We start from the raw sequence: 14,135 nt of genomic DNA, 5'->3' as shown, positions 1-14,135 counted from the left end.
AAATGTGCAACACTGGTCCACAGAGAGCTTGTTGCCATCTCTGTCTCTTGTCCTCTGCTTACAGAAGCACCGCTGCCAAGACGTAAGCAGAGCCTGGGTTTGCACCCTTTTTGTCCCCTGCCCCTTTGTCTTCTATCCTCATAGATCTTCTATTTGTTTTTATTTAGCATTCATTTTGGTAACAGGCAGCAGCTCCTGACCTCTGGCAGATACCCATGGGATGACGGATGCTGTCAAGATGCTGAGGAAGGGCTCTCTTTCGCTGTTCTAAAGGTGGCCTCAGCTCAATAACTCTCAAAGGGAATCATAATCCCAGTGAGCAAACCACATGCATACTCTCCTGCAGTTCAGGGGCAGGCAAGACCGAACCTGAAAGATTTAAGGCGCAGAACACCTTGGGGATTTGTCTGCCCTCATATATTCTTTAACCTATGCCTTTCTCCACTTGTACTTGATTTATGCCAGCTGCTTTCCAGTGGTTTCAGTGGAATTACTCTGCTGCTGGCAGAGGGGGAAGAATCGGGCTCTTGTATTGTTTCCTTCCTCTCATTCATCAGTGTCATTGTAAATTGTGCTTTTGTTTCATTCTCCCCCATCCGCCACCGCTGCCGTCTTATGGGAAGTTTAAAACTGTTTCCATAAGAAGCATTGCCAATCTTGTTTTTACTACCTCTCCCCTGACTGGGAAGGAACAAGGATCGGGGCTAGAATGCACTGTTTGCCCACCAGCAGTGAAAAGCCTCCTGCCACAGAGCATGACACTTAATTCCTGGGTAAACAGGGAACAGGGTGTGGGCGACTTCACTTGGAACTAACATCTTCAGGAATAAGTGCTGAGGACACGTGTTTAGCTTTCACAGGATATGGGTGACAGGGAGACAAGAAACCTGCTGGCATTTAGGGCTACCAACGTTTGATTTTGAAAATCCTGCCCACCCCCACCCACCCCCAGGAAGGGGTGGAACCTGGCAGGGCAGGGTCAGAATCTGAAAGAATGTGGTGGGTTCTGGAGTAGAGCCAGGGCAGAACTGGGCAGGGCATTGTTGCGGCATGGCACAATGTCTGACTGACTTTTCCAGTTGCAATCCCGGATTATCGGAGGGATCAGATCACCAGATGATGAGAGAGATATTGGTTGGCTGGCAACCCGCACAGCCGTTTACTATACAGTACCATCACTCCACTTACTAAAAGCAAGGGGAGAATAGTTTGGAAAAGATTCAGCTCCTGCTTTCACCTAACTCCAGTGCCAGTCAAGGATTATGCTGTTAAAGTTAACTGTCTATAGATATGGCTTTTTTCATACTCTACCAAAAAAAGAAAAGGAAAGTGACAGCCCTACATTATTCACAGCCCTATTCACAGCCCTTGATGTAACTTGCAAACCACACTGCTTCAAGCAATCCAGAACCACAGCTTTCAAATCTCTCCTCATTACCCCACAATCCAGTGCCCTTTTAGTGAAACCTTTACACTTACACACACACACACACACACACAGCAGGGTTCTATGTAACAATGATTCCTTGATGTGGTTGATTACAACTCTCATCATTCCCAGCTGCCTTTGGCTGGGGATTATGGGAGTTGTAGTTAACAACATCTTGGAATCCCTGTTACAGGGAACACTGGTGTTCAGTGCAGTGGCAAACCAAGATCTCCTTCCGCCTCAGGAAGGGTGCCAAATGCCACCCTCTTACTTTCTTCCAGTGCTTGATTCCATGCCTACACACAGACTAATCTCAGCTGACTCCTCTTTTTCCTTTGTGGATAGCCACCACTGCACAACCCAGAGTACATACGCCCTCCTCTGCCTCCTTCATCGATGGCTGCTGGCCTTCGAAGAAAAGGGGAAGGAAGCAGAAGAACATCTTCAGGACTCTAATGCCCTTTCTTCATGTCCTCACCTCTTCCTCCTCCTCCTCATTCTCAGGCCAGCAGCCATCAAGGGAAGAAGCAGGGGCAGCAAAATGAAGAGGAAGAGAAGAACAGTCCTTAGCCAAGTAATGACTGTGCTGCTTGAGGCAACTTTCTCGCCTTGTCTCATGGGACGACTGCCCTTGGTCCAGTGTTGTCTGCAAGTGCACAGGTCAGTGCTGAACATGTAAAGAGGTCCTCAACATGATCTGGAATCTGGTGCAGAGGAACATAGGAACATAGGAAACTGCCATATACTGAGTCAGACCATTGGTCCATCTAGCTCAGTATTGTCTTCACAGACTGGCAGCGGCTTCTCCTAGGTTGCAGGCAGGAATCTTTCTCAACCCCACTATCTTGGAGAAGCCAGGGAGGGAACTTGGAACCTTCTGCTCTTCCCAGAGCGGCTTCATCCCCTGAGGGGAATATCTTGCAGTGCTCACACATCAAGTCTCCCATTCAGATGCAACCAGGGCAGACCCTGCTTAGCTATGGGGACAAGCCATGCTTGATACCACCATGTGCGCACCACTCCCCTTTGCTGGACACCCAAGGGATGTGGCCAGCTGGCATGTCAGTGCAGGGTGTGTGGCTAGCCAATCTGCTTCCATTCTCCCCATATGCACCTGCTGAATGCATGGGCAGGGAGGGAGGGATGCTTGAATAGTCCTTGTACAGAGCACAAAGTGGCTCATGTTAGAAGAAAAGTTTTTGTAGAATTCTAAGGAAATCCTTAATGTGCCAAGCAGGTTTGTTCTGACCCAAATGCTGCAAAAGAGTGGTTTGGTTTGTTTTTTTTAAAGGATGGTAAACAATTTGATTTGGGATGAGTCAAATGAAAATGAATTGTTTTCCAGTAATGCTTAGAATATGTTTAAATTTGCCTCTCAGTCTGAATCAAGCCCCATTGCAAGGTCACCAGGAGGAGAATAATGGGGCTAGAAGGGTCTCCCCACCACAATCTTCCATGGCATACTTTCCTCACCACCTCTTTTTGCCTTTCTTGCCCCAAGTTACCTCACTGAGGAAAAAGGGCTGCAAGGAAGCCACATGAGGACAACCAAGGGCCTCCGGGTTGAGGCCAAGACACTACCACAAACTAACTCAGCAGCACAAGCCTGCTTGCCAGGATGCTGCCACCAGCATGCTCAACCCCATTTCCCAATGCTTTCAAGCATGAACCGGTGCTGCCACCCTCAGTCTTCCGGCTGCCCCTTCCTGACTTGGCTAAATGTGGGCGACAGTGTGAATGGTGGCAAAGGCTTGCTACCTTGGACAGCTGGCAGGGTTGGGGCGGGGGTGTGTGGACAAAACAAGTTCATTTCAAGTTGGCACATATTACAGAGGATTGTGTGCCCAGTTTGAAATGGGCTGCAGGGTTGTACTCATGAAATGTGATGTCTGAATTTTTCAATCCCCACCCCATCCCTATCTCTAGCCAGACTTATTCTGAGGAAAATATAAGGTGGAGAAGATTATAGCTTTGCACAAAGGGCAGATTAAAAATGCAGCACACAGTGCCAAAGTCAATCCTGGCAGGCTTATCACAAACCAGTTCAAAGAGGGGATGTGGGGGGGGGGGGGCATCTGCAGATAAGGAGCCAAAGCATGAAAGACAAGAACTGCCAGCTTCAAAGCTGGCACACCCTCACATTAGCAGCATTCATCCAGTTAAAGCACTGTTTCCCGAACTTAACTCTGACAGCTAAATCATGTTGCCCCCACTCCTACATTAAAAATTCCTGGAGGCACGCTTCATTGTTACACCCCAACAGACTGACTTTTACAGCATTACCTGCCTCCTGACTGAAAGAAGCTAAGGAAGAGTAGTGAATTATATTGAAACTAGCTGACCCCGCACAGAGCATCTGTGCACTCTTTGGGTCCGGCGGTTACCTCTCCCCCCACTTCTGCCCCAGTCTCTGCTTCCGGGCCCAGCCACCTCTCCTCCCCACTGCCACTTCTGCCTCCCCCTTCTTCCTGGGCCTTGCTTCCGCCGCGGCCAGGCCGGGCCCGCCACCTCTGGCCTCCACAGCTGAGCCGCGGTGGCGGCAACCAGTCCTCCTGGGTGTGCCTCTGCCAATCAGGCGCATCCGCCAACCAGCCAATCAGCTGGGCGCTGGGACGCACATTCCAAGGCACACCCAGGAGAATCTATATAGAGAGAGATACAATAGGCATCCTTCTCTAAGGGCAGATAATCTGCTATGCCTTTGTACTGAGGACTGAATGAACCAATCACATCAATGCAGAAACAGGACAGAGTTACCCATCAGTAGCAGAGGCTCTTCCGAAGCAAGCATGCTGCGTAGAGCACTGAATCAGACAGAGACACAGCAGACAGTCTCTTCTGTGCAAAGGAACTCTGAGCTTGCATAGGAAGTATAGGATAGATAAATTCATGGAGAACAAGAGGTCTAACACTGGCTATCACCTGTCACAATGGCTATCTGGAACCTCCCTGTTCAGAAGCACCATACCTCCGAATGCCAGATGTAACTATAAATAGTGACCAACATCCTAATGCAGCACTTACATGGCATGAAGAAGCACCGGTGCTGCTGAAGAGTTCCACATGAATACAATACCAGTGCTTGCCGGTGTGGGGGCAGAATTTCCATGATTCCCCCTTCCCCTGGAAGCAAACGGTGCCACCCAAAAATATGTCCCTGAGGGCTGCAGAAGGATGATGGGAGTGTAGTCCAACAGCATCTGGGAATCCAAGGCTGGCAACCCTTGGTATATAGGGGAGGGGGGCCGGCCTTGAGGTATAAGAAATTCTTAAATACAGGACACTGGGCACAGGGCTATCAGAAGCCACTTTCTTTTGGCCACTAACCCCTTTTGCAAAGTGGAAGCAACCATGCTAGACTGCATAATGGGGCTGCTGAATGCCACTCTCATGAAGCCACAGTCTACAGTATCTGGCAGAGAATGGGTGGAGATGGAGGCAGGAACCCTCTATTACTGGGGCTCAGCCCCGCTGCTCTGGGAACATGAGGCTCAACAGTGAAGAAGAGTGCCATTGAACATGCGCACACTACCTTTACCTCATTGCTACGCAACCACAACTGAGGGTGCACACACAAGCATGCACATACACACACACCCCACCAGATTTGAACTCTTTCAAACATTAAGGACTGCCCCCTCCAGCCAAGAGACACAGCGCTCTTCAGCTCTGACTGAGGGTTGGTGCTCTGCTTTGTCGTGCTGCTGCTGTGGCAAGATTACACTACTAGCCAAAAAGAGGAGGCCTGCAAGGCTGGAGCGGCCTGCTTTGCTTGAACTCGAAGTAGAAGTTCAACATCTGAACTGGAGCTGCCTGCTGGCTTGAAAATAGACAGAAAAGCAACCAATGAGAGAACTGTTTTCATCCTACTTGTTTCTAAGGGAGGGAGAGGTGGACAATAAGAAAGAGGAAGCTGGAGGAGGACCTGGGTGAATTAACCCTTTCTCTTCCTGCTGCCTGAGGTCAGCTGGGCAAACCACTCAGCTCTGCTGAGCACAAACCAAGAGGAGCAGGCAGCGAGCCGGGCCCTTGAAAGCCTGACCAGCCAGGTGCTGCTGGCCAGTACCTTACATGGCCAGTCTCTAAAGCCAGCCCTGGTGATGGAGGCTGGCTGCAACCCAGCATAACAGAGAAGCTCAAGTGGCTTCAAGTGAGCTTGAATTCTGAGACAGGGCAGGGCTGAGGAGCTATTCCTGACCCAGGTAAAGTAAGTGAGGGTGATTCCAGCAGGATTTGGTTTAAGAGGCAGACTTTGAAGAGCTACTTGGTGAAGGAGAGAGAATGGCTCAACAAACAGAAGTAGAGGGTGTCCTCAATAGAATGTTATTTCCAAAGCTGCTCACAGAGTGACCCCAAGTGCCATTCCAAAGGAAAGCAGGTATCTAGAGAACTGGCAAGGCTGGACATTAGTAACAGCAACCACCATGCTAGACTGAGCCATGAGTCTCTTTGACAACCGCATCGTTTGAATTCCCAAGGAAAGGTCGCCACCTGATTCTATCTCTAAACTGAACATAATGAGGGGAGAGCGAATGCTGGGGAATTCCTTCCTGCACCAACTGGAGGTGATTGTTGCTGGGCTGGAATTGCACCCTGGCTGCACATAATTGTCTGCTACTGGCTCAGATCGGTGGTCCTCCTTCTCAGATGGTGTTGTATTCAGTTCCATTTATGTTCCATAACAATACTTGCATGCATTTGTCTATCCAAGACCCTGCAGAGAGTCTTGGATGATACGGATTATCTAGACCATTTTCAATCTGGCTTCCGCCCCAGATTGAAACTGCCTTGGTCACTCTAGTGGATGACCTACGCCCGGAACTAGACGGGGAGTGCATCCCTGTTGGTTCTGCTGGACCTCTCAGCAGAATTCAATACCATCGACCATGGTATCCTTCTGGACCAACTTTTGAGTATTGAAATCGGAGGTACTGCTTTGGAGTGGCTCCAGCCCTTTCTTGGGGGGAGGGTCCAGAAGGTGGTGCTGGCGGACTATTGTTCGGCTCCGTGGCCATTGGCCTGTGGGGTCCCGAAGGGTTCGGTTTTATCCCCCATGCTGTTTAACATCTACATGAAACCGCTAGGAGAGGTCATCCGGGGACTTGGACTGAGTTGTCAGCAATATGTAGATGACACTCAGCTCTATCTCTCCTTGTTACCTGATCCTAGGGAGGCAGTGGATGTACTGAATTGGGGGCTGGGAGCTGTGATGGGTTGGATGTGGGCTAATAAACAGACTGAACCTGGACAAGACAAAGGTAATGTTGGTCAGCAGGAATGCCAATCGGGATGAGGAGATTTTACCAGTTCTGGATGGGGTTGCACTCCCCTTGAAGGAGCAAGAACGCAGCTTTGGGGTATTGCTGGACCCGGCACTGCTTTTGAAAGCTCAAGTGGAGGTGGTGGCCAGGGGTGCCTTTGCATGGCTTCGGCTAGTGTGCCAGCTGCCTCCCTTTCTCGAGAAGGCAGATCTGGCCACAGTTACCCATGCCTGAGTCATGTCACGGCTGGATTACTGTAACGCACTCTACGTGGGGCTGCCCTTGAAGAATATTCTGAAACTGCAGCTAGTGAAAAATGCGGCAGCTAGGATACTCCAACAGGAGGAAAAAATATATGGAGGATTGACAACCACAACATAGAAATGTTTTAAATATTTGGGGGTTGTATTTCAGGAATCTGGGATGAAGACCGCCCAAATCAGTTATGTTGCTGCTCAGGCACAGAGAAGTGTGTCAGCAATTCTCTGCTTCCACAGGCAGCAAGGAGGGATGTTTATGCTGGGTGCCATCAACTTATTTAAGGTAAAGTTGATGGCTCAAATGACATATGGGGCTCAGCTGGGACCCTATGCTAACTATTCCCTCCTAGAGTGGGTCCAAGCCAGGATTCGAAGAACATTATATCTGACCCCCAAATGTATCTCTAATGCCACTTTGAGATTGGAATTGGGTGTTATCGTGATAGAAGCCAGAGCTTGGCATCTAATACTAATAAATGGAGCAAGAATCAACTTATTGCCCTCTGGTCTCCTTCCCTTGTTACTATCGGATAGGCACCGCTCGAGCTGGTGGGAGAACTGTGTTAGGAAACTCCATACCTATGGTCTTTCACCTGAGGCAATCCTCTCTGTGGGTTTGGACAGGGCCCAAAGAACTTATTAAATGAAGGATCTGGGATATTGAGTTTCAGAAAGTCCTGTCGAGGACATCTAGGTAATTCCTCCTGCTCAGTGGTGGGATGAGAACTCGCCCAGCAGATTATCTACTTCTACTTACTTCCCCCAAACATAGATGGGCCTTTTCGAGGGCCCGTATGAATGCCCTCCCTTTGGAATTCTTGGCTGGTAGATACAGTAGAATTCCAATTGGGCAGAGATATTGCCCCTGTAACTCTGATGAGATTGAGTCAGTTGCACATGTGCTCCTGCAGTGTGTCTTTTATATAGACCTTAGGCAAAGGTTAATTGACCCTCTTTTACATATTCTGCAAGGCAGACTGGACAAATTCTACATCAAATATTTGCTTATAGATGTGAATTTGTCTATCACACGCACAGCTGCAAAATTCTGTTTTGCAATACAAGTTTGTCACACTCTGCTTGCTACTAGTTAGATCCAATGTTACTAATATGGCTATGTTTAAAATTTTATATTATTTTAGATGTGATTGAATGGCAGCTAGGATTTTATCTGGAGCTGCCTGCTGGGATCACATCACACCCATTTTGAAAGAGTTGCACTGGCTACCAGTTTGTTTCCGGGTCCAATTCAAGGTGCTGGTTTTGGCCTTTAAAGCCCTTAATGGTTTGGGCCCAGGATACCTGAGGGACCGCCTGCTCTCAAGGGTTGCTGCCCGCTTGACGAGATCATCTGAGGGGGCTCTGCTCTAGGTGCCGACAATGAGGGAGGTTCAGCTGTCATGCATGCAGGACAGGGCTTTCTCCGTTGCTGCCCCCAGATTCTGGAATGCTCTCCCAGTAGCTATTCACTCCTCAGTCCCCATCACAGTTTTTAGAAAGTGGGTGAAATCTTGGCTTTTTTCTCAGGCTTTTATACAATTGTCTCCACTGCTACTTCTTTGTTTATGGCTATCTTATGCTTGCATTTTAAATCTTTTTAGTCATATCTATGTTTGTATATTTTAGCTTAATATTTTAATTGTGTAATTTTATAGTCTTGTTTTAATTTTTGTGTGAACCACCTTGGGATTGTTTTAATGAAAAGTGGCATACAAATTTAACAATAAATAAACTACAAAAATAGTACTTTAAAAACAAATAGCCTATAATGTTATAGAAAAATGATAGGAAAATAATCATCCTGTAATTTACATTTCTAGGTTCGGAATCATTTGGCACAAGCGATCCTTAAAGGTAACATATGAACAACCCTACTGGATCAGGCCTAAGGCCTATCTAGTCCAGCATCCTGTTTCCCACAGGCAGAGGCGCTCTTACTACCGGACCTTGAGGCCCCAGCCCATGGCCACCAAGATCCAGGGGGCCTACTGCCGCCACCCCACGCCCATCCTGCCGCTGTCCAATATTTCTTATATTTTTAGCTTCCATGTGCGCAGCTGGGCGGTGATCAAAGCAGGCCTCCTCCTGCTCCTAGGGCAGCAGCAGCAGCAGGCAGCGTGGCCGCTGGGCCTGTCTGTTCAGCCTAGCGGCCCTTGAGAACTGCGAGGCACTCCAGTGCACCCTCACAGTTGGAAAAGATTGTTGCAAGCCCTTGACATCACGGGCTTGCAACAATCGATTCCAACTGCGTAGGCATGCTGGAGTGCCCCGCAGTACTCAAGGGCCGCTGGCCCGGATGGACAGGCCTAGCGGCCACTGACTCCACCTGCCGCTGCCGCCACGGGGGAGGAGGCTTGCTCAGATCACCCCCTCACCCCCGACCCAGCCGCACACATGGTGACTGCAAAAAGTGGCAAAAAGGGCAAGGAGCAGTGCAGTGGCCAGGGCAGCGGTGGGCACAGGCCGCAGCGGGCAGCAGGCCCCCCAGGACAGAGGGGGCCCCCCAGGTTTGCACTAAAAGGTTTTAAGGGGGTCCTTGCAGCAGCGGGGGCCCCCCCCTCTGAATTCCTTCAGGTCTGGACACCAGAATCACCTGGGTGCGCCCCTGCCCACAGGCAAAAGACAAAGGCATGCCCTCTCTCCTGCTGCTGCTCCCCTGCAACTGGTATCCAGAGGCATCTTGCCTCTGAGGCTGGAGGTGGCCTATAGCCACCAGACTAGTAGCTATTGGTAGACCTGCACCCCATGAAGCCTCTTTTAAAGCCATCCTAACTATTGGTCATCACCACATCCCGTGGCAGAGAATTCTATAGATTAAATTATGTGGTGTGAAAAAGTACTTCCTTCTGTTGGTCCTAAATATCCCAGCCTTCAGTTTCACGGGATGATCCCTGGTTTCATGCTGACCCCTGGCCATCATGCTGGTTCTAAAGAAAGCTTGGGCCTTATGTTGGAAGGGTTAGGGTTAGCTTGGATGCCAGTGGTAGCTTGCATATGCATGCACAACACACACCTGTGAGTTGCAACTCACTCCATGTACAAATTCATCACAAAGTGGTCATGGTTGCTATGTAATAATTAGCAATAATGAGCAATAATTTTTAATAATAATTAAGTCCCCAGTAATGATTACATAGCAGCCATGACCACTTAGAATGAGTTGCAACTCACAGGTATGTGTTGTGTGTGCACATGCAAACCCCTGCAGGCTACCACTGGCATGTGGCAGTCAGGAGGGAAGAGGAAGCTGGTTCCCTCTAGTCATGTGCACGGACCGGTTCGGAGGCCATTCTAAAGGCCTCCAGACCGGTCCGGGCACGGGTGGTTTTGGTTCGGGTGGGGGATTCCAAACCAGTTCGGGGGGGGCTTTACTTACCCCCTCAGGAATGCCTCCGTATTTCTTGAAGTAAGCGGGCAGCATACCTCCCTGCCGCCTGCTTCATTCCCCCTCCTCCGCGGCTGCTAGTGCTGCTAATCTTCGCTTTGAATCAATACTCAATCGGGCGGCAGGGTATCTCCCAGTCCCTGCCGCCCGGCTCTTCAATGCCCCCCAACTTAGGTTGAATAACCCTGCCGCCCCAGGACCCCTGCCGCCCCTTCCCTTCCCTTCCCTTCCCTTCCCTTCCCATGCTCAGGGGGTCGGCAGGAGAACTCCCCCGCCGACCCCGTCCCCTTCCCCGGGCGGCCGCGCTCTAAAGTTAGAGCGGGCGGCGGGAGAGCTCCCAGCCGCCCGCTCGCTTCCCCGGCTGCGGCGCTGCAAATGGCTTCTTGGAAGTGCGCCTGCGCAAAAGGCTTCCAAGAAGCCATTTGCAGCGCCACAGCCGGGGAAGCGAGCGGGCGGCTGGGAGCTCTCCCGCCGCCCGCTCTAACTTTAGAGCGCAGCCGCCCGGGGAAGGGGACGGGGTTGGCGGGGGAGTTCTCCTGCCGACCCCCTGAGCATGGGAAGGGAAGGGAAGGGAAGGGAAGGGGCGGCAGGGGTCCTGGGGCGGCAGGGTTATTCAACCTAAGTCGGGGGGCATTGAAGAGCCGGGCGGCAGGGACTGGGAGATACCCTGCCGCCCGATTGAGTATTGATTCAAAGCGAAGATTAGCAGCACTAGCAGCCGCGGAGGAGGGGGAATGAAGCGGGCGGCAGGGAGGTATGCCGCCCGCTTACTTCAAGAAATACGGAGGCATTCTTGAGGGGGTAAGTAAAGCCCCCCCCGAACTTGTTTGGAATCCCCAACCCCAGTGCCGGACCGCAACTCCGCGGTTCCGTGCACACCCCTAGTTCCCTCTGTGCACACTCCAAAACTCTGCACATGCCTGCTGCATCATATGCTTGTGCAAATGATTTCTACCCCATTTAATAAATGCATCTGGCTCAAAGAACACAGATTCATTCCTCATAACCTAAACCTTTCTGACTGCCAGTACAACAGGCTTCCTGTGCTTCTGATTTGGTGCCGCAGTGTTTAACCTGAAGCAAAGAAGCAGCACCTAGGGGGAAAGGTAAAATATGGCACAGGGAATCTAAGCACCTGCAGCACAATTTCCCCCGTGACCGGCACCATCACAGACAGCCTTGCATCTGCTAAGACAGATTGTCAGATTCATTCATTCAGTTTATATACTGCCCTTGCTGAAGTGGCTCAGGGACGTTTATATTAAAATTAAAAAAAAAACTAAACTAAAATCAAGAAACAATTAGACCAGATTAAATCTCATTAAAATTAAAGTTAAAACTAGATATCATTAAAAGCCAGGCTGAAGAGATGGGCTTTTAAGGCTCTCGTGAAAGCCTCCAAGGAAGACAGTCCTCTTGTACCCATGGGGAGTGTGTTGCACAGTCTAGGGGTGACAATACAAAAGGCCTGATCGCAGGTCACCACCAGATGAACTGGTGTTACCCAAAGATGGACCCCTCTTGATTATCTTAATGAGCAGTGGGGATCTTGTAGAGAAAGGCGCTCTTTCAGGTAACCCGGACCTCAGCCATTTAGGGCTTTAAAGGTAATAACCAGCACTTTGTACTCTGCCTGGAAACATATCGGCAGCCAGTGCAACTGTTTTAAGAACAGGGATAATGTGGTCACTGATTGAGTGCAAGCCTTCTGCATGACCACCCTGTGGCTTGCATGGATCAGGTCACTCAGTTGGCTGTTTCAGATGCAATGTGGATCCTTGGCTGAGTTTGAGAATCCTTGCTGTGATTTTCCATCCAAATGTGCCTTTCTAATTCACCTGAGGTTCAATTTGGCCAAACAAACCAAGCTTTGAAACCAAGGTGTGTAGTTGGCTTGTTTGTTTTAAGCATGGCTGAATTGGCCATCGTGTTATGTCCAAAACGACCCCCAGGCTTTTTTTCTCAGCTTGTTGCAAGAGGTTCAGCACAGAGCAGTTGAGAAACAGCTGTGGATTGACCGAATGGCAGAGAGAGGTCAAAGAAACTACCAAGAGTGAAACATGCCATATCGCTACCAGTTTGTCTATGGAGGGAGTTCTCTGCTTGTTTTTGAAAGCTTGGTTAGAAGCTTCCATGGCTCCGTGTTTCATCTGACAAGGCCCAGTGAGTTCACCAACTTTAACCACCTTTCAAAAAATGTATCCAGAAAAGCTTGAAGAGAGAACTTTCCCTAATTACATGGATATACAAGGTATCAACAAAAACGAGTGCTGTCCCCCAACAAAACACTAGTTTAGCCCATCTTTGTTTGCTTGTTTTACCTGGTCTTGGACATGCTTCATTAACTCCACCCAGTCATGAAGTCCATTCAGTTTTGCTTCCAGTTCTGTTTTGTGCAGGAAGCCGTTGTCCAGATCCTGTGAAGTGAAGCAAGAGAGTTGGTGCTTTTCACTTGAACTGGAACTTTTATCTCTTTGTATGCAAGCTTAAGGAGGGAACCTTGGCATTAACATTGCTATTTCCATTTTGAAACAGGTGGCATCACCAACAGATCAGATGGCTTTTGACTTTGCTGTGGGGGATGGGGGACACTCTGCCAACCAAATTCTTATATATCTGCTAGAAATTCCCACCAAAACGATTCCATTTTCCCCCAACCAGCCCAAAAGGACTCCATAATCACAGAGTTTAGATACAAAAGTGGTCTACTTGTTTGGGAGCCGTTTTGAAGTGAGTGCTACTTTAAAATGTATTTATGCCCCAAGTTATTGGTCCTCAGACTTTTTTCTACCCTCAAGGAACCTTTTCCACCCTGGCTTGTTTGCCAAGGAATCCTACACGCCTGCCATAGAATCCTCACTCACTGCAGAAGATTCCGGGGCATGTCCTAAGGTACAAACTCAGTTTATATCCCTATAAATAGGTCGTGCCTATTTTATGCCAGTGTAGCCTCACTAAACTTGAGTTGGCATTGGCTGACATCCTATCAAAGCATTGATGAAATGGCAGAAGTACCAGTGTAGTACTAATGCTTCTGAAGAGTTCCTTACTAATGCTGCAACAGTGTTAGTGTGTATGTGATTTCAACAAGTTCCCTTTTCCCCAGACACCCTCTGTGTCATCTGAAAATATATCCCTGAGGGCTGAACAGCCTCAGGGACATATTCCAGGGTGGCACAAAGTGCTTTCTGGGGAAGGGGAAGTCATTGAAATTTGCCCCCATTGCTGAGCCAGTAGTGCAGCTGAACTAGCAGGACTTTTCAGAAGCACTGGTGCTTTGTTAGTCTGGATGCTAGCCAGTGTGTCCAATAATTCACCCCACACTCTTGTAGCTGCATACTGCTGGGGGTGATTGGGAATGGCAGGCAAGCTTTCAGAAATGCTTGCCCATTATTACTTTACTTTTTGTTAAGAAATCCTTGAGAAGTTTCCAAAAAACCTGAGGATTCCCAGGAAAACAGCTGACAACTGCAGCCCTAGATTTGGGGAGTCTGTTTATTTCTAACCCTCTCCAGTCTAATGTCTGTGACCCACACTTCTATTTCCCTCCATTTTGCATAATGTACTGTATGTACAACTTCATCAATTAAATAAGTATGCTGGAAATATAGGTGGAGTGCAGGAGGAAGGAGGACGTGGGGCTGACCCACAGAGTTATCTTTTCATTGTAAGGAAAAGGAGACTGTAACCTAAATATGGCCAGCAGAATAAACAGAAAGGCACAGGCAAGTAGGCATTTTTCATTAATTATAGCAAACTAACATAAGAAATATTTCTAATCTTTAATGACACCCAGCCTG

At 49.0% G+C, this 14,135-nt stretch overlaps 1 protein-coding gene across 1 annotated transcript in view; it reads right to left on the bottom strand.

The window, feature by feature from the left end:
* Positions 1–14,135, bottom strand: part of LOC128344054 (neurofilament medium polypeptide-like) — a 62,191-nt gene that overhangs the window by 15,166 nt on the left and 32,890 nt on the right. The window contains exon 4 of the mRNA XM_053293487.1: positions 12,657–12,752. Within this exon, the coding sequence (XP_053149462.1) occupies positions 12,657–12,752 (96 nt within the window). The remainder of the gene's footprint in view (positions 1–12,656; positions 12,753–14,135) is intronic.

Source organism: Hemicordylus capensis, chromosome 2 (assembly GCF_027244095.1).
Source record: "Hemicordylus capensis ecotype Gifberg chromosome 2, rHemCap1.1.pri, whole genome shotgun sequence".
Classification (NCBI taxonomy): domain Eukaryota; kingdom Metazoa; phylum Chordata; class Lepidosauria; order Squamata; family Cordylidae; genus Hemicordylus; species Hemicordylus capensis.
Note: the sequence above shows the minus strand (reverse complement) of the source record. Positions and strands in the feature narration are given on the sequence as shown.